The sequence below is a fragment of the Sceloporus undulatus genome, chromosome 1, assembly GCF_019175285.1.
Source record: "Sceloporus undulatus isolate JIND9_A2432 ecotype Alabama chromosome 1, SceUnd_v1.1, whole genome shotgun sequence".
Lineage (NCBI taxonomy): Eukaryota > Metazoa > Chordata > Lepidosauria > Squamata > Phrynosomatidae > Sceloporus > Sceloporus undulatus.
In genome coordinates, this window is record NC_056522.1 from 169277184 (window position 1) to 169298515 (window position 21332).

Genomic DNA, 21332 nt, shown 5'->3' on the forward strand with positions numbered 1-21332 from the left:
ATTTTCCTTCTGAATAGGTTGTAAAAGGGACCTATCAAACCTGTACGCAGATGGTGCTGCAAGTATTAATTTAAAAGTGTATAAATAATTGATTTATTCTAGACGATGAGCTACAGTCCAACCATGATAGTATGCATTATATTAAGAAAAATACTGCAAAGGAAACTTCAAGACATTCATCATGCTACCTTCTCAGTGCAAATACTAGTATCAAAATCAAACATTACACTTAACTAAAAAAGTGAATGATATATTTTTAAAAGTGTACACTGAAAGAGAGAACACATGTTCTTTTTAAAATATGCAAAGTATCAAGATTCTGATTCCTGAGTAAAGAGGATATTGCCAACTTTACAATCTCTGTATTTCAGGATATTATTATGGGGAAGCTATGATTTTATTCTTGATAACAGGAATTTGGACATTACAAACGTTGTATCAGCAGGGTCTACTCAAAGGAAAAATAATTTGAAATGCAATGCTTCCCCAAATAGTAAAAAATAGCAACCATTCTTTGTTCTTCTAAAGCAAATTCCTCCTTTAAAAACGAAGCAAAATTGGAACGTAACTATTCCAATGTTAGAGTAGGCAGATTATTGTCATTTTTACTCACAACACATACACAAAATCAGAGGGACTGCTTTGGTAAAATTACTAAGAATACTGCCCTCACATTGTTGCAATATCTTTCATAGGTTTTCATACTTCTAGAGCAATTCTTACAGTTGCTCTGCACATTACTGTCTGCTTAATGGGTGTGTTTCCATTCATTAATGAAAATGACAACACCAGAAATACTGTACTTGTCTTTTGGGACTAGTCATCTCTTTTAATTTGTATAAAAGGGGGTCTCAGCCTTTCTGACTTCCACTTTCTGCTGTACACAATCATATGGATAGGTCAGCTCTGCTCATAACCCACAAAAGAGGAAAGTTGTGAAAGCACAAGTCACTCAAATTTCCACTATGGTGCTCCTTCATGACTAACTCTAACCCCATTTGCAATGCAAAATATTGGCCATTTTATGAATGGAAAATTCTACATGAACGTGCACGCAGTTCATTTCTTCTTGGATTCCAATAAGAATCATTCTGTAAGTCAATGTAAGAATGTCCATGATAGAAAAGCTCCCCACCCTGCTTTGTGGTAGAGTTCCTTCCAATACTTGGTAAAAACTGAGGTCAATTAAGAGGGAAGAAATTTCCATTCCACGAACATCTTAAATTAGCTTACATGGGATCCAAGACTTTGTATAGTACTTCACTTTCTTAAATGTGTTGGGAAACTAAGGCGCTTTACAGACCGCCCAAAAAGGCGGTTTGCTGGCGCCCGCGTTTGCTGTGCGAAGGAGCCGCAGCGGCCAACTGCGCGGCTCCTCCGCACAGAAAAAAGAAGCCGCAAAAAGCGGCTTCTTCTTGTGGCACGGTTATGACACCACAAGGCACCAATGCCACACTTGCAGCGTCATAACCGCGCACGCAACATGCGGATGCTAAGTGTATGCCATGTCAAAATGGCAGTGTCCATGGAGAATGGGCGCCGCCATTTTGTACGTGCTTGGCACATACTAGGGTTAGGGGCTTCCGGAAAGGACGTCCTTTCCTAACCATAGTACGTGCCTAGCACGTACTTTTTGGCGGTGTGTAACCCACCTAAGAGACAGTGCAACTTACTTCCCCATCCATCAGTGCATCTTCCCTGCCTCCAACATCACCTACACTGATGTGGAAACACAATGTTCAAACAGTGCCCAGCCCTTACCTTGTGATATACAAGGGGTTGCCCCTTCCACACAGTTGATTTCCTAGATAAAACTGGGAACTAATCATTTTTTTCCATTTTATTTCATGACAAATCACAGACTGCCAACTCTTCGAAGTTGTGAAATTCAGTACAAACAACGACATTCAGTACAAACACAGGCTCATCTGAAAGTAAATCCTACTGAATTAAATAAGGGTTACTCCCAGGTTAAGTGCACACAGGAAAGTGGCCAAAATTAGAGCACAAAATTCAACACTGGGGAGCTGTTAACAGTATGATACAATCACAAAGAAGTATTATCAAATGGAGTCACAGAAAACTTCATTCACAGAAGTCCTTGTTGTTCTTACATGGATTTCCATCCAGATTATTCACATATCTTTGTGATCCAATGTGAGTTTTTTGAGCTTTCTTACACGTTTAGATTAAGCATGATCACGTATCAATCACATCTAGCAATGTAGACAGGTGGAGTTCACAAGCCATTTCTTCTTCTCTGTTTGCCATTATCAGTTGTTTCAAATATTTAAGTCTGTGAGACAGAGAGGTATCTGGGTCCTTCAGTTCTTTATTTCCAGGCTGATGTGGGAAAGGAGGAAACAAAATCAGAAAATGTTGTTGAATTTGAATCAAAAAGCAGTAAAGCAAAAGTATACCTCTGACCAGACTAAATGAAGCCTGGTTCTGCTGTTATGTCTGAACATAGTACATCATCATGTGTGAAGGACATGGCACATACAGAACAGTCCTGTTCCAACATCATTGCTTGTGTCAGCCACACGATCATAGTCTGGCCTTTCTCTGTTCAGTTGGAAGATCTGAGGGGGGGATTCTACTTATGGCCAATGGAATGCAAGTAGAGGCTTTGCTTCATTAGGAAAACCTGTCAACAAAGCAAGTTTCCCATCTGGACAGAAGCTTTTACTTGTTGAAGTGAATGTGAATGGAAGCCAAAAGAGGACACTCAGTCCATTTAATTAATGGATCTGATCAATCCACTTAATAATTGGGGTGGAGATTACATGCACAGCCCTGCATTTCTTGCACACACTTGTTTTTAGTCTTGTGTTATGTTCAGGTATGGTTACAATCCTGCCCTTCTCCAGGAGTACCACAAATTTGTAGCATTCATTGGACACAATGGACAATCATAGATTACTTATCTACAACTAGTCAAGTTGTACCAGTTTACAACATCTAAAAGCTTTTTTTCTGACTAAAACACATATTTATTTAGTTGATGCAAATGCAACTGAAGTTAGACAATACTACAACAGTTTCCTCTGTAGATACTTCTTTGACTTCATTTTTCATTTCAAGATAATTCTACGCATTTTGATCAGGGGGCGATAACATTTCTCCAGGGTAAATTACTGTAGAGTCCTAGCATTGTCATTCACAACAAGTCTGGAAAATTGGCCTCATTTACTGTTTCTACTTGGAAATTAGGCATCTAAACTACAGAGCAACAACACACCAGCACACTCTTCTCTGTGCTTCCTACAGAGTTCTATTATGTTCTTATAGATTTTACCTCTGGGCTTCTTGATGTTGACATTTTGGCAAGTGGATGGATTATTTGAGGCACATGCACGAGCGTTTCAGGAAGGTAAAGAGGAAGAGATGGAGAATCCTGGAATAACTGAGAGTCATTGATTAGCAACTGCTGCAGCTGATCATCAAACCTAAACCAAATAAGGAGAAAAAAAGAAAAATAATTTGCAAACGTACATGATGCACTTACTTTTTCTTTTTTTTAAATAAATTTTTATTAAACATACAAAGACGTGTATTTACAAATAACAACATAAACATACACACATATGTACAAATAATACTACCATTTCAGGTAGTATAACATACTGCCTTTTGTACTATTTTTACTGAAATGTTCTTCTTCTTCCGAGATAAAATTCCTAACCTTATAATGTAGGTATAAATAATTTCCCATATATTTTTGAATTTTTGTACTAAATATACTTCCTGTTAGCCTATAAAAATTATATTACTTTAAACATCTTTATATTAAAGGTTTGCACAGAGACCATGGAAACATGATTGCTTAATTATATTTCATAAAGTAGTAGCAGTAGTCTATTAATATAATATTGGTCTTCTAGTTCTAGTGCTCAAATTTACTATATTATCATACATTATGTACAGAGACAAGAAGAGGTGGAAGAGAAAAAGAGGAAGGAAAAAGGACAGGAAAGGAAAAGAAAAGAAAAAGGTAGCGAAAGTAAACAAAGACACGTAAATAAGGAAGTTATCTCTCTCTTTACATTTTTTTTATTTCTCCTTCCCATTTGCAAGAGCCTTCTCAGAAGGATGTACTGTATATATTAATACCTCCCAGTTTCTTTTATATCACCACACTCTGTCCAGTCGCTGCAAGGATTGCCATCTTTATAACTGTCTTTCCATGTTCAAAGGCTCTCTTTAAATTATCTTGCCTCCAGCTATCAGCCTACTTTCCATCCAGCACATCCCACCAGTTACTATGTGTTGGCAGCTGATATTCAGCCAGCGTTGCTGGGCCCCATTGCTGTATTGTTGTTGTTGTTATTATTATTATTATTTATATAGTGCTGTAGATTTACACAGCGCTGTACATACAAACAATAAAATCAATAAAAATGAAACCTACCAATAGCATACATTCTACAAAATACATATAAAACAACAGATAATAATACAAGATAGATAAAATAAGCAAGCAACAAATTAAAAACATCAAACATCAAATTAAATATCAGACAAACAATCACACAATGCCTGGGATTGTACCATTTTCAACTGTTCCTCTTGTCCTCATAGCCCTATTAAGTGGATGTCGATACCCATTACCACTTCACATACACTTCTAGCAGCACACCTTGTGAAGGAGGGACAAACAAAAGCTGTACCTTCTGCTCTCTGCTTTCTCCTCTTGCAGCTTAGCAGAAAGTAACTCAGGGAGAACATCCACTTCTGAAACAGCCACTGTTAGGTCTGCTCCACTGGGAATAGTCAATTCTGTGTTCCTTGTAATTTCCTCACTGGCACAATCTTCAGTTGGACATAATGAAGGTGGATATAGCTTTACAAAAGATGTAGCTTTTATTTTGGAACTATAGGAGAAGAAATATCAAGGAAAAGCAACCCTGTTTTTGGTCGGAATCATGAAACATCAGTGTGTTCATAGTAGTCATAACATAGTAGTCATAACAAGATCTCTATAGGCCCTTCAGAAGCTGTTGGACTGCAACCCCCAGCCATTGGCTAGGACTGCTATTAGCTGTAGTGCAACAGCATCTGGAGACACACATGTTTCTTGCTCGGGTCCAGCACCCTATGTGCAACAGTGGCCAGCTAGCCAATTCTAGGAAACCCAATAAGGAGAGCAGGAAGGCAAGCGCCTCTCCTCATTAGTTATTCTATCACCTAATATTAAAAACAAAGGGGCAGAAATGAAGCTGCGGGCTTACGCTGATGACTTGGTCCTGTCCCTATCAAATCCTATTGATGATATTTATGAAATTAATCAAGGACTGAAACAATTCGGAAAAGTCTCAGATTTAATTTTAAACAGGGACAAGACTGCAATGTTGGTAATGAATTTAAATGAGTCTGAGAGAGAAGAGAAAGGCTCAGGTTTCAAAATTGTCAATAGAGTTAAATACCTGGGAATTTGGCTATCTACAAAAAATTCTGAATTGTTTAAAAACAACTATAGCAAAGTTTGGCAAAAAATTAAAGAGGATTTAAAACGCTGGGATAAAATTGGTCTGTCATGGTTGGGAAAAGTAGCAACCGTTAAGATGATGGTTCTCCCCAAACTGATATTTCTGTTTCAAACTATCCCGATTTTGGTCAACGAAACACCTTTTATTCAATGGAATAGAAACATAAGTAAGTTTCTATGGGGAGGCAAGAAACCTAGGGTCCGATTTAAGATCATGCAGGATGACGTGAGGTGTGGCGGTCTGGGTCTCCCAAATTTAAAGATTTATTTTTATGCATGTTGTTTTGAATGGTTGGTGGAGTGGTTTAAATTGGAAGATAAGCATGTTTTGAATTTGGAGATGGCTGGGAATGTATTTGGGGTGCACGCATATTTATTCTATGATAAGATCAAAGCTAATAACGCTTTCTCACAACACTTTGTTAGAAAAGCCCTATTGAGAACTTGGACCAAATACCCGAAGCTCCCACTGTGGACCTCAATAAATGAGACTTTCCATAGGAATGATATAATAATCCCTGGACGCTGGAATACTTATATATACTCTCCATTAAAACTTTTGATGTTTTAGAGAAAGAAGGGTTTGCTATGAATTGGTTTTTATACAGACAAGTTAAGGAAAGGTTTACTTTGGACTATAAATCTACTGGTATAGAGCCAGCATTATCTGAGTTTGATAAAATAATTTTCGGTAAAAGTGTTAAGAGAATTTCTAAATTTTATAAATTCCTGTTGAAACTTGATATGCATGATGAATTGATAAAACTATCAATGATAAAGTGGGCGCAAGATTTAGGCGAAAACTTATTGTTAGAGCAATGGGAAAAGAATTGGCGCAAGCGCATAAACTATACAGCCTGTGTAGCAATTAAAGAAAATTATTATAAAATGCAGAACCATTTGACCCCTTTAAAACTTTCAAAGATTTATAAAAATCAAAATCCCATGTGCTGGAAATGTGGTAAAACCTTGGGTTCATTTATTCATATGAGGTGGCATTGCGTATATGCCAAGGAATATTGGACCCAGATACATCAGAAAATGCAGTTAATACTTAATCATAAATTCATGCTTGACCCTAAAATGTTTTTGTTAAATATGATTATGGATGATAAATTTGAAAATACGCATGGGAAACTGTTGTTCTATATGATTTCAGCCGCCAGAATGGTGTATGCCTCCTATTGGAAAGGGACAGGGCAACCCGCATGGAATAAATGGATAATGAAGACTTTGGATTTTATGGAATTGGATAAACTCGCCTGTTATGTGAAAAGCCTTGACTGGGAAAAGACAAAGAAAGTTTGGTACCCCTTAATGTCATTTATTAAAACTGAAGGTATATCCTTCAATTTCATTTGGTAACTATGGTTTTTCTTCAAAGGTATGGCAATGAAGGATAGAACTTAAACACAGAGCAAATCCATAAGAAGGGAAAAAGAGTTTTGAGAATGTAGTTTTTTTAATCGTGCATGAAGTGGCTATATTTGATGGACTGGATTGTATTAAGGTCGTTATCTTGGCTTTATCATGTCTCAATTTCCTCTAGAAAGTACATGATGTTGGTTATGTACTATATGTGTCAATGTTAGTATACCTGTTAGTCGTGGATATACAGTGTATCTGTTTATTTGTTATGTGTTATTTTGTTGTATGTATTATAAAATGTTGTATGTTTTTTCAAGACTTTAATAAAGATCATACTTTAAAAAAAGTTATTCTATCACCTAATATTTTGAAGATCTTATTTTAAATCATGGTCCCATTTAGCCATCATGGAGAAACAAATACATCATGACTAATACCATGTCTTATATGTAGCACTTTTTGTCCATCCTTTATCTACTGTAAATCAGTTTCCCTGATCAGAGTTGCAGTGTAAGCTTCTATTATTTTTCTTCAAATCATACTTAATCATACAATCCTTTGTCTTAACCTCTGCCCCCTTTTCTGTGTTAGCTATACTTCTTCTAAGATAGCTGAATCCCATTTTGGGAGAAAGGCAGGATATAAAATAAATAATGTAAGAAAAAGTCCAGATACTTCAGCTTTTCATGTGGGAAGACAATCCAATTCCTTGCTCAAATTGGTTGCAAATTTTTCCTTTTTTTAAGATGGGGATCTAGAACTGAATACAGCATCCCTATAAAACTGTTGCTAGTGTCCATTCAGCACAAACAGGGGATTGGCTGTTTTCATTGCTTCTGCACACCAAGGTGACATTTTTCATTGAGCCACATGACCACAACCCTAAAATACTTTTCCTTACATTCACAACCATTTCAGAGCCTAACACTGTATATATACAAAGTTGGCGTCATTTAAAACTTGTTTACACTGATCTCATCAGCCATATTGTTTCGCTTTCAAAGGTCTACAAGGAGGAGTACAAAAGGATATAAATCAATTATGATACAGTATAGCATTGCATGTCATACATTTCTTAAGACAAACTCACCTTCCCTGACTTTCTTGGATCATTTTCTGAGTTTTTAAACTAGCTTCTTCCCATAAGAAAGGACAAGTGAATTTTCTCAAATGTTCCTTAAAGAAATATACATATATCTGTCCATCTTCATTCACTGCTTCTGTAAGATGCAAAAAGTAACCCACCACAGTCAAATCAGGAGTAGCATGAATTTTCCAGCTTTAACGCCATCCACTACAGGCGAAACACTGCTAATTCAGGATGGCAAACTAGCTACAAATAATTTCCCAACCATTTGCCCTTGTTTCCTGGCTATGTGCATAGAAAGACAACTGTTACCCAGGCTCTCGACGAGGCTGGTGATGGTGGAGAATTCCTCCTAGCTTTACTAACCTGGACTATCTGAGCAGCCTCAGGTGAGATCTAGCAGGGAAAGATGAAGGTATACACTTTTATCTACTGAGTTAGAGTAGAGAGAGATCTTCTTCCCTAGGAAGGTGGATAACAGAGAGACAAAGAGTGTTTCCCATCTCCTAAAGGGACTGATGTGCTTGATGTACAACTCCCAACCCAAGGAGGTATGATTTTGCAGTCTCATTGTCAGTTTGGACTGGGACATGTGTTCCTCTGAGATCTTTTTGGAAGTAAATGATCCCTGGGGGAGGATCCTGCTTGGGCCTCCCTGGGGACAAAAAAGAAACTGAGACTTGATCAAAAATGGCATAGGTAGAGGCACAGAAAGCAAGAAAAGCACTGGAAGTATTTGGTTTCTTTGTTCAAAATGGCTGGCACTGTTTGGTTCTCAAAATGGAAGGCTCCTTCTCTGCTGATTGAAAATCAATATGTGCTAATACAAGAGGAAAAAGCAAAACATAAGGAAAGTGCCCAAAGTACCATATATACTTGACTATAAGCTGACCTCATGTATAAGTTAAGGGCGGATTTTGGGTCCAAAGTAATGGATATGACCTATGGGTAAGTCGAGGGTAAAACCTAGGGGCATGTAACAAAGGATGTAAAGGATGATGCAAAGGGAAATGATGCCAAAGAACTTAAAAAATTCTGGCAGGCATAACTGTTTGTGCTCATCCTAAAGGCTAGATGGATGAGAGAGTAGAGGGGGTCCATGTTTCTTTTTAGTGCTCCCAGGATGGACTAAGCTCTCACCTTTTATCACTCTATTCAGAGAAAAGGGATGGTTCTTTTTTAATATATATAAGAGTTAAAGTATAATACTTACATCGACCCATGGATAAGTCAACCCAGGTTATTTTGGGTCAATGTTTGACTAAAATTTTTAGACTTATACATGAGTATATACAGTATTTAGCATTACCTGGTGCTATTGGTAGGCAAGGAGGTTTCCAGTCTCTCAATTTATGGTTAATGCAAAGTGCCAACACACTGTCCCAAGGAATCTCTTCTACAGAAGGGCCATCTTCTCTTGAACTCACAGACCTTTTGTCCTTCCACTCGAGGTAAGTTCTGCTCAACAAATTTTCTATTTGAGACTGAAGTATCTCCTGGGTCTGAGGAGAACTGGCAGTCTGGGACAAATACTGGAAGATCATAGCACAAACAGGGTGCCAGGGAGCTGGTTTGAGGGAGAAAGAAAAAATACACCCTGATGTGAGAAAAGAAGATCCATGGCTAATGTATCTCAATATCTTTTCCATCACCCAAAATTTGTCCAAAACATCAGCATGTGGGAAAATCCAAATGTGTGTAATAACTGCTAGGCACACACAACATAATTTGGGCTAGAATCAAAATATGCAGAGGTAAGTCTGACATCTCTTGAACAATGTTAGTTAATTCAATTGTGAATTCAAACTGTGATTAAGCCCAGTATCATTCTTTCTGAAAATATATAAAAGCGTATGTCAAAAATTGTAATTCATGTCTTGTGAGAAAATATGAAACATTTAAAAAATAAATAAAAACCTGTTATCAGGCCTATGTTGTTAAAGTGAATTCAGAAAATATAAGAGCATCAAAGTTTCTTGCTTCAGCATTTAGTGGTGTAAGACCAAGAAAACCTTTGGATAGCTGACAACTTTAGTAGCACATTAAAATACATGAAAAACATGGTTGTTTTCTTTTTTTCACTATATGTTATGCATACACAATGTAAATACAAATAAAATATTTTAATAATAATTTTTTTAAAAAAAATATACACGAAACATACACAGAAAGAGATTATATGGATTTTTGCAAAGAAATAAACTTATTTTCATTCATACCTTTTGCACTTAAGGTAATTAAAATTCAGAATACATTCCTTATTTTCAACAGAATAGCCTCTAAGACACTGCTAGATAATATTCTCAGGTGTGTTGTTCTCCCTGCTTAGAAATCCTTACCACCCAAAGGAGGAAGATCCATGTGTGGGATCTGGAAGGACAGCACAGCTTTCTTCAGCCAAGCCAAATGGTTGGGGATGTTCCATTGGAGATGCGGAAGCAGCTTGCTACCCCCAGGCTCTGCAAATTCAGATACAGGCCAGGAGAGTTCAAAGAGATCTTCTGAAGAGACAACCTCTGCCAAGAACTGTACCGCACTGTTGTACAGCTCTATTATGGCACTAGGGTCTTGGGATTGCAAGCCCGCCATATGTCTTTCCTTCCTGTCTTGGTAGAACTGCTGGCTGAAGAGAAGTTCAAGGCCATCTTCCACATACTGTGTGAGTGTCTGGCAGCAAAGCTTGCCAGAGCTAGGGTACTGAGCAACCAGCCACCGTACTGCTTCAGATAGCTGTGAAAAGCAACAAAGAGAACAACAAATTCACTAGCTGACACAGAGAATCATAGAACTATAGAGCTGTAAGGGACTCCAAGGATCCTCTAGTTAAACTCCTTGCCAATGCAGAAATCCATAGCTAAAGCTACCCTGGCAGATGGCTTCTAAGTACAAACTCCATAAGGAACTCCTTTCTGTGTTAAATCTTCAACCCCACAATGTTCAACCCAGACAGGTAGGCCAAAAGAATACTATTCTTGATGATATCAACAGCTACTGAGAGAGCCTGGAGAACAAATGGGGCTGTGCTCCTCTCCTCCAGTCTCTGACACAGGTACCTACCAACCCAAACAGTCACAGTCTTAGGGAGAAGCCTGAGATTTCTCTTTATAATCAGTGTCATCCAGAATTATCTAGAGTTGCAGGGCCACCACCTTCTCAATCATCTTACTCAAGAAAAATCAACTCAAGACCACTCTGTAGTCCAGGACCAAAAGAGGAAAAAGTGCTGCTACAGAGAAATGTCTGTTTATGAGATGTGCTCCCTCTCCACTGAAGTAGCTACACAAAGTTTTGCTTCCATTTTTGGTTAATTGCTGCTTGCTCTGTCATTCAAACATAGGAAAACTGTGGTTAACATTAGCCATTCTTAGTACAAATAAGCCAACTTCAAACCGCAGTTTATGCAGCTTTTTTCACTAACCACAATTACGCTTAAGCACAGTTCAAAATTTGGACAATATGCCAAAAATCTAAAATGGAAGCAGCAACTTCAGATCTTCTCCTCCAGTTGTGCTGAGGAAAGAGAGAGGGGACTGTACTGGCCCTGTGAATAGCTACATGCCTTTTTGAAATGCTAAGCTTATAAGTCAGATGTTATCTTTGAGTGCATTTTCTTGATGTTCACGACAATTCATTGTGAACTGCTTTCAGGATTGAAAGGTGGGCTATAAATCTTCCAACCAATAAAAAATTGATATATTCTGCTGTAGCTGCTTGGACGTCTGGCTCAATTAAAGGGGTTTTTACTCTTTAGACTCCTTCACAGGCTAGGACTCTTAATACATAAGATGCTGTCTTTCCCTAAATAAACTCCACTGCTATTTACAAATTTCACCACAGGCTGGTCCATGAGCCTAAAGCACAAGAGGAGAGAACACTGCAGAGTGGAGCAGGGTCTTCATCAAAGCCTTAGGAGAAATGTAAATAAGTTTATTTTCTAACGTTCCCATTGGTAAGATTCATTGACATTCTCTACTTAACTGTGTTAAAATATGACTTACAATCTCTCTGCAGAGATTGTTCTTACCTTTTTGGTGCCTTGCAAGTCATTCACAGAATCCGGTATTTCAACAACATTGTAGCTTGAAATAAGGTTAGCCGAAATCAAATCTGGCAGCATCAATCCTTTAGAAGGAAGGGCATTACAAGTTTAGTAATACTATTCCCTTATTCCTTGAGACACACAGAAGGAAGGTATAGCAACCACACAAACGTTCAAAGTGAAAATATTGATTTAAGCTTATCACAAAGCTGTAAAACAGATTATACTGTTTATAGAACTATGGATGATACCAACTGTCCCCACACTTTCAGTCTTGACCAACGTTTTAAAGCAATAGCAATTATTTTCAAGTAAAGAAATCTCTAGCACCTTCCTCAACTTCCTTTTCTGTGGCCTCATCTCCATGACTTGGGACAAGAACCACCAGAGGTACAACTGGTCGAAAAGGTTTTGCTTGAAGAAGCCGTTTCAACTGAAGCAAGGCTGAAAGCCAATAAATGTCTTCCTCTGCCACATCATCACTTCTTACTCGAGGAGAGAGCAAAAGAATAAGCCCACTAGTTCCAAGAAGCTTTTTCTGGGTCCCTGGGTCTTCGGTCTCTGAAGTGCTGAGTGTCCCATGGGTCATCTATACAGAAAAGACAAACAACCCATTCCAACATACAGGGAAAGAACAAGGTAGGAACAAGAAAGAAAACAAAGGGTAACCTTGGTAGATTAGACCAGCATAATCTAGTCCACTCTCCTGTGCAAGTGCCCAACCATACATTCCCAGGAAGACCTGAGGAATGGCCTGAACATAACAGCTCTCCCCTGCAGCTGGCACTGACCTCACTACAGCACACAGAATCCAGACTGCCTCTGAACATGAAAGCTTTAATCAACCAACATTTATTTATTTATTTATTTATTTATTTCCCACTCTTTTCCCAGGACTGGGAAAGTACATTGAAAAGAAATGTTTTCAAAAAGAAAGATTGAAAAAAAACATGGCTAGCAGGCTCAAATAGACACTTTTATTGAGAATGCCTTTATTGATGGAAACTGTTCTCCTAAATCACCAATAGCTGCTTGCTTAATTTTTCTTATGATCTGCTCTTCTAATGTACATAACATAAAATCTTGGGTGCGAGACTCAGAGGGGTTAACCCTGCAATAACCAAAAGCCTGATTACTAGAGTCTTTGGAGAAACTGCAATAATTATAAGTATTTGTAATATTTTCAGTTATTTCTTTAATCATTTCTAAAGAAACTCTTGAGAGTCTGGGACCAATTTCCTGTCCCTAAAATTGTTTAAGGGCTGCACAGACTACGAAAATTTCAAAAATCCCTGGAAGTCCACTGGTATTCATTTATGTTCATGACAGGGGCCCCTGTAATCTATTTAAATTGCCACTCCTTGAAGCTACCACAAAAAGGATAAGCAAACAGCACAAATTTAAGAACTTTGTCTTTTGATTTTGAAAACTCAGATCCAGAGCTTACTTTGCTGATCTGCTTTTCCTCTGTTTGTTTGGAGGTATAGGTATAAAGAATAGTATATTCTGACATTCAAGAAATGGGCAGAGACACAGAAAAGAGACAAAATGAAGAAAAATTCTTTCTAAAAGACAGAGCATAGAGAAATTCAGACATCAGAAACTATGGATTAGGGAAATGAAAGCATCTCTTTTAGTGACTGAATGCGAGAGGAGCCCCCTGTTCAGGGAAAAGAAGGAAAATAAATGGTCTGGAGTCCTGCAGCAACAGGACTAGAAACAACAATTCAAATCATGTAGTTCTTCTTTCATGTGCCACAGGTGAATCAAACCCATCACTGGAGGCTTCCTCATATTAAGAAGGCAGAATGTCCTTTGTAATCTTCCACATCACCCCTGAAGGCTCTCAGAACAGAAAGAGGAACATGAAGTCTTATCACAAAGCAAGTACATTGGGAGGAGGTCATCCTTCAGACACCCTAGGCTTTTTTGGGTTTTACATAATGCTGTTAGCAATTTGAATTTCAACTAGAAGCAAACTTGAAGTGCTTGAGATAATAAAGTATGTTCAGTGACACTAGCTTCACTTTACAACTGCTGCATTCTGAATGCTTTTTCAGAAGGAAGACCCATATATAGAATGTGCTTGGGTAACAAAACTTTTGCAATATCTATCAAGAAAGGGAATGTGGCAAGCACACTTCAAACAAACCTTTATACATGTGCTGACATGAATATCTTGATTTCCTTGTGTACAAAGAGAGGTATGTAATGCGAGTGTTTCAATTCCACCATTCACCGCAGATGTTGCTTCCTTCAAATTTTTATCAACTGCAAACTTAGTTTTCAACCAATCTGCTAGAATTCTGCAAACAGGAGAAAATACTTTCAGCAGAGCATCACACACAAACTCAAAAGATATCAGTATCTAGAATTAAAAGTGTCAAATATTCTAAATTATAAGGATTAAGCACAGATAAGCTACTCGGTGTGTGTCATTAAGCTTAAACAACATTTATCAGACATTCAGTTGATTTATTCATGACAATTAATAAGAATAAGCAAAAGAGACTTGGTGTCTCTTTATTATTTCAGTCAACCAAGCTCATCTTCAGTATTCCAGCTTTCGTTTTCCATTCACACACAAACAAACCAGCATTCTGTTCCCATTAATCATGTTCAGTTTTCAATGAACTGTTGCTGGGATCGTCCTTCACAATGTTTCCCCCCACTCACCCAATCTATTATTTGGAGTTTTGCAAACCTATCTTTCTTGGTCTGTGGATGGTATTGTCTACGTAAGCAAAAGCAAGTGGGTGCATGCACACACACCCCATCCCTTAATGTATCTGTATCAGAACTAGAAATAATTTGCATAGTCCTAATACGTTAGTTTTCTCACTTGTTTGTCTCTTTTCTGAAAGTTAAATTAAATGAGTTGTTTTTCAGAAATGCTATATGTCAAACAGGCTTGCCAAGGGTGCAGCTCACTAAATCATGGGAACATTTAATGAGAACACATGAGAGGCCTTTCTTTGTGGCTGCCCTTGGACTGTATTCTTCCATAGAAGGCTAGATTGGCTCACTCTCAGCTGACATATTTTTATTTAAACAGGTTGTTGACCATTAGCTGACTGCTGCAGAAGGCACTTTCAATGTGGCATGGGAAGCTACACTTTCGTCATATTTAAAATCTTTTAGTTGTTGTGTTTCTTCAAGCCATTTCCAACTTACGGCACCCCTAAAGCAAACCTATCATGGGGTTTTCTTGGCAAGATTTGTTCAGAGGAGGTTTGCCTCCCCCTGAGGCTGAGAGTGTGTGACTTGTCCAAGGCCACCCAGTGGATTTCCATGGCTGAGTGGGGATTGGACCCGTCTCCTGAGTTGCAGTTCAATATTCAAACCACTAAGCCACACAGGCTCCTTTTAAACCATTTTAAATCCATGCTGATTTAATAGGATAATTTAAAGGTGGTGGTTTTTTATTATTTCTATTATGATTGCTTTTAGCTATATTTTGTTTTGACCTATGTTGTAAGCCACCTTGGATCCCATATTTGAAGAAAGACAGGGCATAAATAAATAGGTGGTCAGGTAGCCCAAAGAAGTTGAGGGCAGGGTAGACAAGATAAGCAATGCATGTCCCTTGCCTCTTTTGGGTGACTAGCATAAAACTGAATGTAATATAATAACCAGCAATACCACTACAGCAGTGTCATCATATGCAGTAGTGAAGATGGCACAGGCAGTACCCAACCTTCTTGGCTTTCTTTCCTACTTGGAATATAGGAAATACCTGCTGGGGTCGTCAATTGGGTATTTCTCATAGCTTGGCAACACCAAAAGTACTTTCCAAAATATATTTTTTTGTTGCACTGGTATGTTTTCAGCAACCAATGATGGCAGATCCAGTGGAGTCCACACCACATCCCTAAATAAAGAAAATATAATTAAAATACATGATTTTAAGTCAGGGCAGGGAACCTGTAGCCCTAGAGATGCTATTAGACTTCAAGTCTCATCAGTCCCAGCAGGTGTAGCCGGTAAACACAGGTGATGGCAGCTGTGATTTACTCTTATATATTCATCTATTGTTATTGTTGTTGTATGTCTTCAAATAATTTCTGACTTATGGCAACCCTAAGGCGAATCTATCACAGGGTTTTCTTGGCAGGTTTTTTCAGAGGGGGTTTGCCATGGCCATCCTCTGAGGATGAGAGAGTGTGATTTGCCCAAGATCACCCAGACAGTTTCCATGGGTGATCCAGGATTCGAACTCTGGTTTCCATAGTCTTAGTCCAACATTCAAACCACGACACCACACTTGGCTCTCTCTATTTATCTATAAATCATGACATTTTACTCAAAAAATATCAACCCAAATGGATCAAATTATCTATGGATCAATGTAAGTAATGTGGGGCCACTGTATCCAGGGAATCAGGATCTGTGGATTCAAAGTGGAGGCTCCCTGAGGCATCTCCACCTCAGCTTCTACTTGCTTCTAGCAGGACCTAGTGAGTACATGCTCCCCTTCCTCACATGGAGTCTCTCCCTTTTTGGGGTGTGGGAAGGCTAAACAGAGGGGGTTTAACATCCAGTTTGCCCACCATAATATCCAGGAAAGTCTCAGTGCTTGAGGGTAGCTGAGGGGAAACAAGGCAGAATACCTGGTTGGATAAGGAGTAAGAAAGAACACCTGAGTTGACAAGGTAAGAGAAAGAGCACATACCTCCATGAGATAGAAAGAATATGTGTGTGGGAGGGAAGAACACAGCTTGGAAGTAATCTTAAAAGTAATGCTGCTATCTGTAACGTATAACCTTTGGAGTAACCGCGCTGTTATTTTTTAAAACACTGGCCAAGATCTTTAATTACAGATGCAATTACGAATGAGAAACTAGACATCTTCCTTCCTTCCTAACTTCTCAAAGCTACCATAACAGTTGGCACTCACACAAAGCAACAGAGGTCTGTTATGCTGGGTATCAGGGTGTACCATGATGACATTTCCATCCTCCTCCTGCCAGTGACCTGTGGTGCAACAAGGAGTTGCAACAGGGGTCCTCCTTCTGATTGTTGTTTCAGAGATTGCAGAAGGGAGAGGGTAGGAAACATAATCCGTTTGTTGTTGCGTGTCTTCAAGTTGTCTCCAACTTATGGCAACCCTAAGGCAAATCTATTATAGGATTTTCTTGACACCGCCAAAACCTCCATTAGCAACAGAACAGATGACTGTCACTTGGTGTGGCTGCCGGCTGTTTCGGGGAACATTTGTGACTGTGTGCCATGATTACACACATGCTACTGAATAATCATGAATGTGTAAGTCTGGCTTACACTTTTGTAACTGCTCAATAGGATGCTAGCCATTGTTACTTAACATTTACTTGTAACTTCTAAAATGTTGCTGGTGGTGGCGGTGGTCATTTGAGGGACTGTAGGCCATTTCATATTTCTAAAAGCATTTTTATAAGCAATGAATAAAAGCTAAAAAAGAACACAGCAGTAGGAGGAAATGATAATAAGGTATTATTTCCCCTCTGTCACTAGAGTAACAAATTACTTCTAAAAATCACATTCCAAGCACTGGGGAGGAGAGAGTACACCTAGAACGGTGAGTGCAAAAAAGAAGGGAGAAAATTACTATCTAGACATAGGAACAGAACTCAGGGGAGTGGGAAAGATTTTCTAACCTTTGTAAAGCAAGGTACTTCTGCTAGTTATTTAATAAACCATGAGGAAACAGTTCAAAATATAAGATTTTGTTTTATTTAATTAATGTGTACCCAGTCTCTCTCCTAGTCCAAGACCCAAAGCAGCCTGTAGTAATTTAAAATAATGTATAAGCCTTAATATGAATGGTTGTAATAGATTGATTTCCTTTTTAAACCAGGATTAATCATTTCCTAGAAAGAGGCCAAACAAGTTAAGTGAGGGTTGTTGTTGTCTTTTTAAAATCAATTCTGATCAACCCAGCTTCAAAAAGTGTAAAACTCAGAGCCATGCTAGACATGATGCCATTCACACTTAACAGTTGCATGAATTGCATTTTAAAAGTAACCTGGAGTCTGGACCAGGATCCTGGCTTTTGTGTACAGGAACTTTTAACACTTTGTTCCTGATGTGATCCTGATTTACATCAAGACTCACATACTAGCTGTTTACACTGGGGAGAAAGTTTCCATTTACCCCAGTTGTGACTCTGGTTCAGTTCTGAAGAACCCACTTCCAGTTTTTAACTACAACAGGGACTCTACAAAAGCATTCAGTCCTCAAGTTTGTAAGCATTTGGACAAGAGTCTGTTTTAACTTTTAATAATCTAACTAAATAGCAGGAATTCATCATTTTACAATTATGTTTAAAAACATCACAGGTAGTAATCCTAGAGTTAGCTGCATTTCTGTGAATGCAGCTAAACCAAAATTACAACATACCGTAACAATTGCTGATAAAAATGCTGTACTTTCATTTGATGGATTGTCTTATTCCGTAGCCATCCAAGCCTGTAAATAAACAGAGGCCATTAATACTTTGGCTTTACGTCATTTTCCAATTCATTTCTTACTTACAAGGCTGCAGGGTGAACAGGTATTTATTTACAAGTCTTTAATAAGAGGATGCATTCATCAGATTCCAAAGACAAGTCAGAGAAGAGTTACCTAACTCCAGGTGTGATGTAGCTAAACAGTTGCATATATGAAGCCTATATATCTGAGAAAAGAGCATGCCCATAAATAAGAGCATAAAACAGTTGATTATATATGAGAGCAAATTTCACAAAAAAAATCATTCCTAAGAAGTCTGCTATACAGAGAACATTCTGTTTTAAACACTCCTCTCATATATGCTTTCATATAGGACATCACTTTCTCCACAGACAAGGAGAGGGGAAAATAAGAGTGTGGGATCCCAGCAGTCATTCTTAGAGCACCTCGAAAAGTAATTACATAAGTCAATCATGCACCTGAAGAAGTATGCTCAAGTCTACGAAAGCTTATGCTACTAACGTCTTTCTTTCAGTTAGTCTCAAAGGTGCTATAAGATCCCTTTACATACTGGTTTTCCAGACTAAAACACCTATGTCTTTAATACAGGGTTCAGCCATGAGGAGGAAAAGAGAGTTCAACTAGAAACAATGCAGACTCTGCTATCTACACAACAAACAATATGGCAGCAAGTTTTAATAAAATGTTTGCTGAAACATGTTGAACTGCTCTTCTTTTTTTGTGCTGCAAGAACTATTCTATTCATTCCATGTTACTACTGCCTCTGGTACTGAATTTTCTGTTAAAGTAATGCTCAGGAACGCATATTTTGCTAACTAAGGTATACTTGTTAACTGCACAGTACAAGCATGGAGTATATGACAGTGATCTAAGCCCTAATTTATAGTAAAAGGATCACTACCAAATCTGTGTGGCCCTACAAATTAACCTACGCTCAAAATGTCTCCTCCATGCCACAAAGAAAACTAATACAATAATTGCTATTAGTGTCTGTGACCCACCGTTCCATTTCAGAGACCACAATAAACCAATATCTGGTAACAATCATAACAACAGCATACATTATGTCTCATTTCAGTCTAAATGCACTATCTCTGGAGTTCAACTGCATTTTCTCTAATTGCTGTGCTATGTATATGCAAAGACCCAAATATTACTAAGACAGCAGACACTATAAATATATCAGTCTGAACATATGTGAAGTCAAAGGCTTTCATGGCTGGCATCTATAGTTTTCTGTGGGTTTTTCGGGCTATGTGGCCATGTTCTAGAAGTGTTTCTTCTTGACGTTTCGTCAGCATCTGTGGCTGGCATTTTCACATAGCCCAAAAAAAACACAAAAAACAATCTGAACATACTCTTCAAGGAACTAACCCTCTCTGTCAGGGTCGCTTCAGATGTTACAGAAAAAGATGCCCAACACAGTGAACACAATGGTTCATAGTATTTGGACATGTAGGCAATAAAATATTTTTTTTCTTCAAACATACTGACTGTATATGCCACTGGAGATCACGGGGCCCTAAACTGTAAGTGCATATGAAAAGCACAAGGTAAGACAGGAGAGTGTGACAGTAGAGATGTGTCCCTCTCTTAGCACAGGGGATATAACTGGTACACATTAGTACCTGCCAATGTCTATAACATGTGGAGTAGCCTCTCATGAATATGTACTTACCTAAGACAGGAGGTGCCAATGTTCCCTGCATGTCCCAAATTTACAATCCTTTTAGCCAGGTGCTCTCTGGCAATAGGACATTCTGCACTCGGTGACAGTGCTTTCAATTTATCTTTTGGATCTACACAACATGGGGCTGCTGGGAATGCTCTCATCTGATGCCTCAGTTTCTTCCGAGCTGCAACAGCTTCCCTCCATCTCCAGAAGAAATCAAATGTTTCATTAAAGTTAGTGCTATTGAGTATTACATGCTAGAACCCTCAATCGAAATTTTTGATTAGAATTGGATGTTTCTGGTTTGACATTAAATCCATCAACAGCACTAATCAGACATGTATGTTCCCTGCTCAGAGTACTGTAAAAGACAGATAGACTATGGCCCAGTCCAGATGGGCACTATAGGGCGCCCTCATGACGTGCGAGGGGTGGCGCTTCCAGACACCCCTCGCACGTGACGAGGGCATCAAAATGGTGGCGCCCTGAACAGATGGGCGCCGCCATTTTGATGTGATGGCCGCTTAGCGTCCGCACCTCACAGCACGATTATGATGCCGTGAGTGCGCCACTGGTATGCTGCAGCATCATAATGGCGCCAAAAAAAGAACCCGCTTTTTGCGGGTTCTTTTTGCTCTGCGGGGAAGTCCCGCGGTCTGGAGGCTGCGGCTTCCCCACAGAGCAAAGCAAGGTGCCGGGAGACTGTCCTTTTTGGACGGTCTGTCCTGTGCCAATATTACAGTTTATTAACATTCCTGACTACTAATCCAAATTCAGATAGGGGTGATTTCTATATTGTGAAATTGTATAAAAATCAACACAATATGAGTTGATTTCTTAATACTGTATACAAAATCAGTGGCACAGCTCTGACTTCATTACACAGGGATACAACTAAATCTAGTAACAGGCTTGCAATAAGCCATGCTGTGAAATTTTTAAAGTTAAAAGTTCTAGCTTTGGATAAATGAAAAATGAAAAATCCAAGCCTCAATAACAATAAAAAATGTCAGCAAATGTCATCTGTCCATCTCTTTAAAAAGGCTATTCAACTGATTGCTCTCCAAGGTTGCCATATACAAGCAAGGCCACATTGCTCAGATGTGTAGTTAAAGAGCTAAAGCCAAAAGCAACTGTTTGAAGAAATGCAGTATCAGCATTACAGTCTCCAGAGGCCATTTAAAGATCTCTGTCTGGTGTGCTTCCAAGCAAAAAAAATGGAGCAGCT

At 38.6% G+C, this 21332-nt stretch overlaps 1 protein-coding gene across 2 annotated transcripts in view; it reads right to left on the reverse strand.

Moving 5' to 3' along the window:
• Positions 1–1825: 1825 nt before the first annotated feature.
• Positions 1826–21332, reverse strand: part of LOC121930369 (minichromosome maintenance complex component 3 associated protein) — a 42773-nt gene continuing 23266 nt past the window's right edge. Inside the window, exons 18-29 of one of the 2 annotated variants that reach the window (XM_042466594.1) lie at positions 20111–20308; positions 18361–18429; positions 15719–15853; positions 14135–14288; positions 12313–12571; positions 11968–12065; positions 10283–10673; positions 9253–9510; positions 7947–8076; positions 4671–4874; positions 3299–3449; positions 1826–2343 (exon numbers count right to left, since the gene is read on the reverse strand). In XM_042466594.1, the coding sequence (XP_042322528.1) occupies positions 2200–2343; positions 3299–3449; positions 4671–4874; positions 7947–8076; positions 9253–9510; positions 10283–10673; positions 11968–12065; positions 12313–12571; positions 14135–14288; positions 15719–15853; positions 18361–18429; positions 20111–20308 (2191 nt within the window). In that variant the 3' untranslated portion in view covers positions 1826–2199. Of the gene's footprint in view, positions 2344–3298; positions 3450–4046; positions 4371–4670; positions 4875–7946; positions 8077–9252; positions 9511–10282; positions 10674–11967; positions 12066–12312; positions 12572–14134; positions 14289–15718; positions 15854–18360; positions 18430–20110; positions 20309–21332 lie in introns of those variants that run through there. The other variant, XR_006103923.1, reaches the window with a different exon arrangement.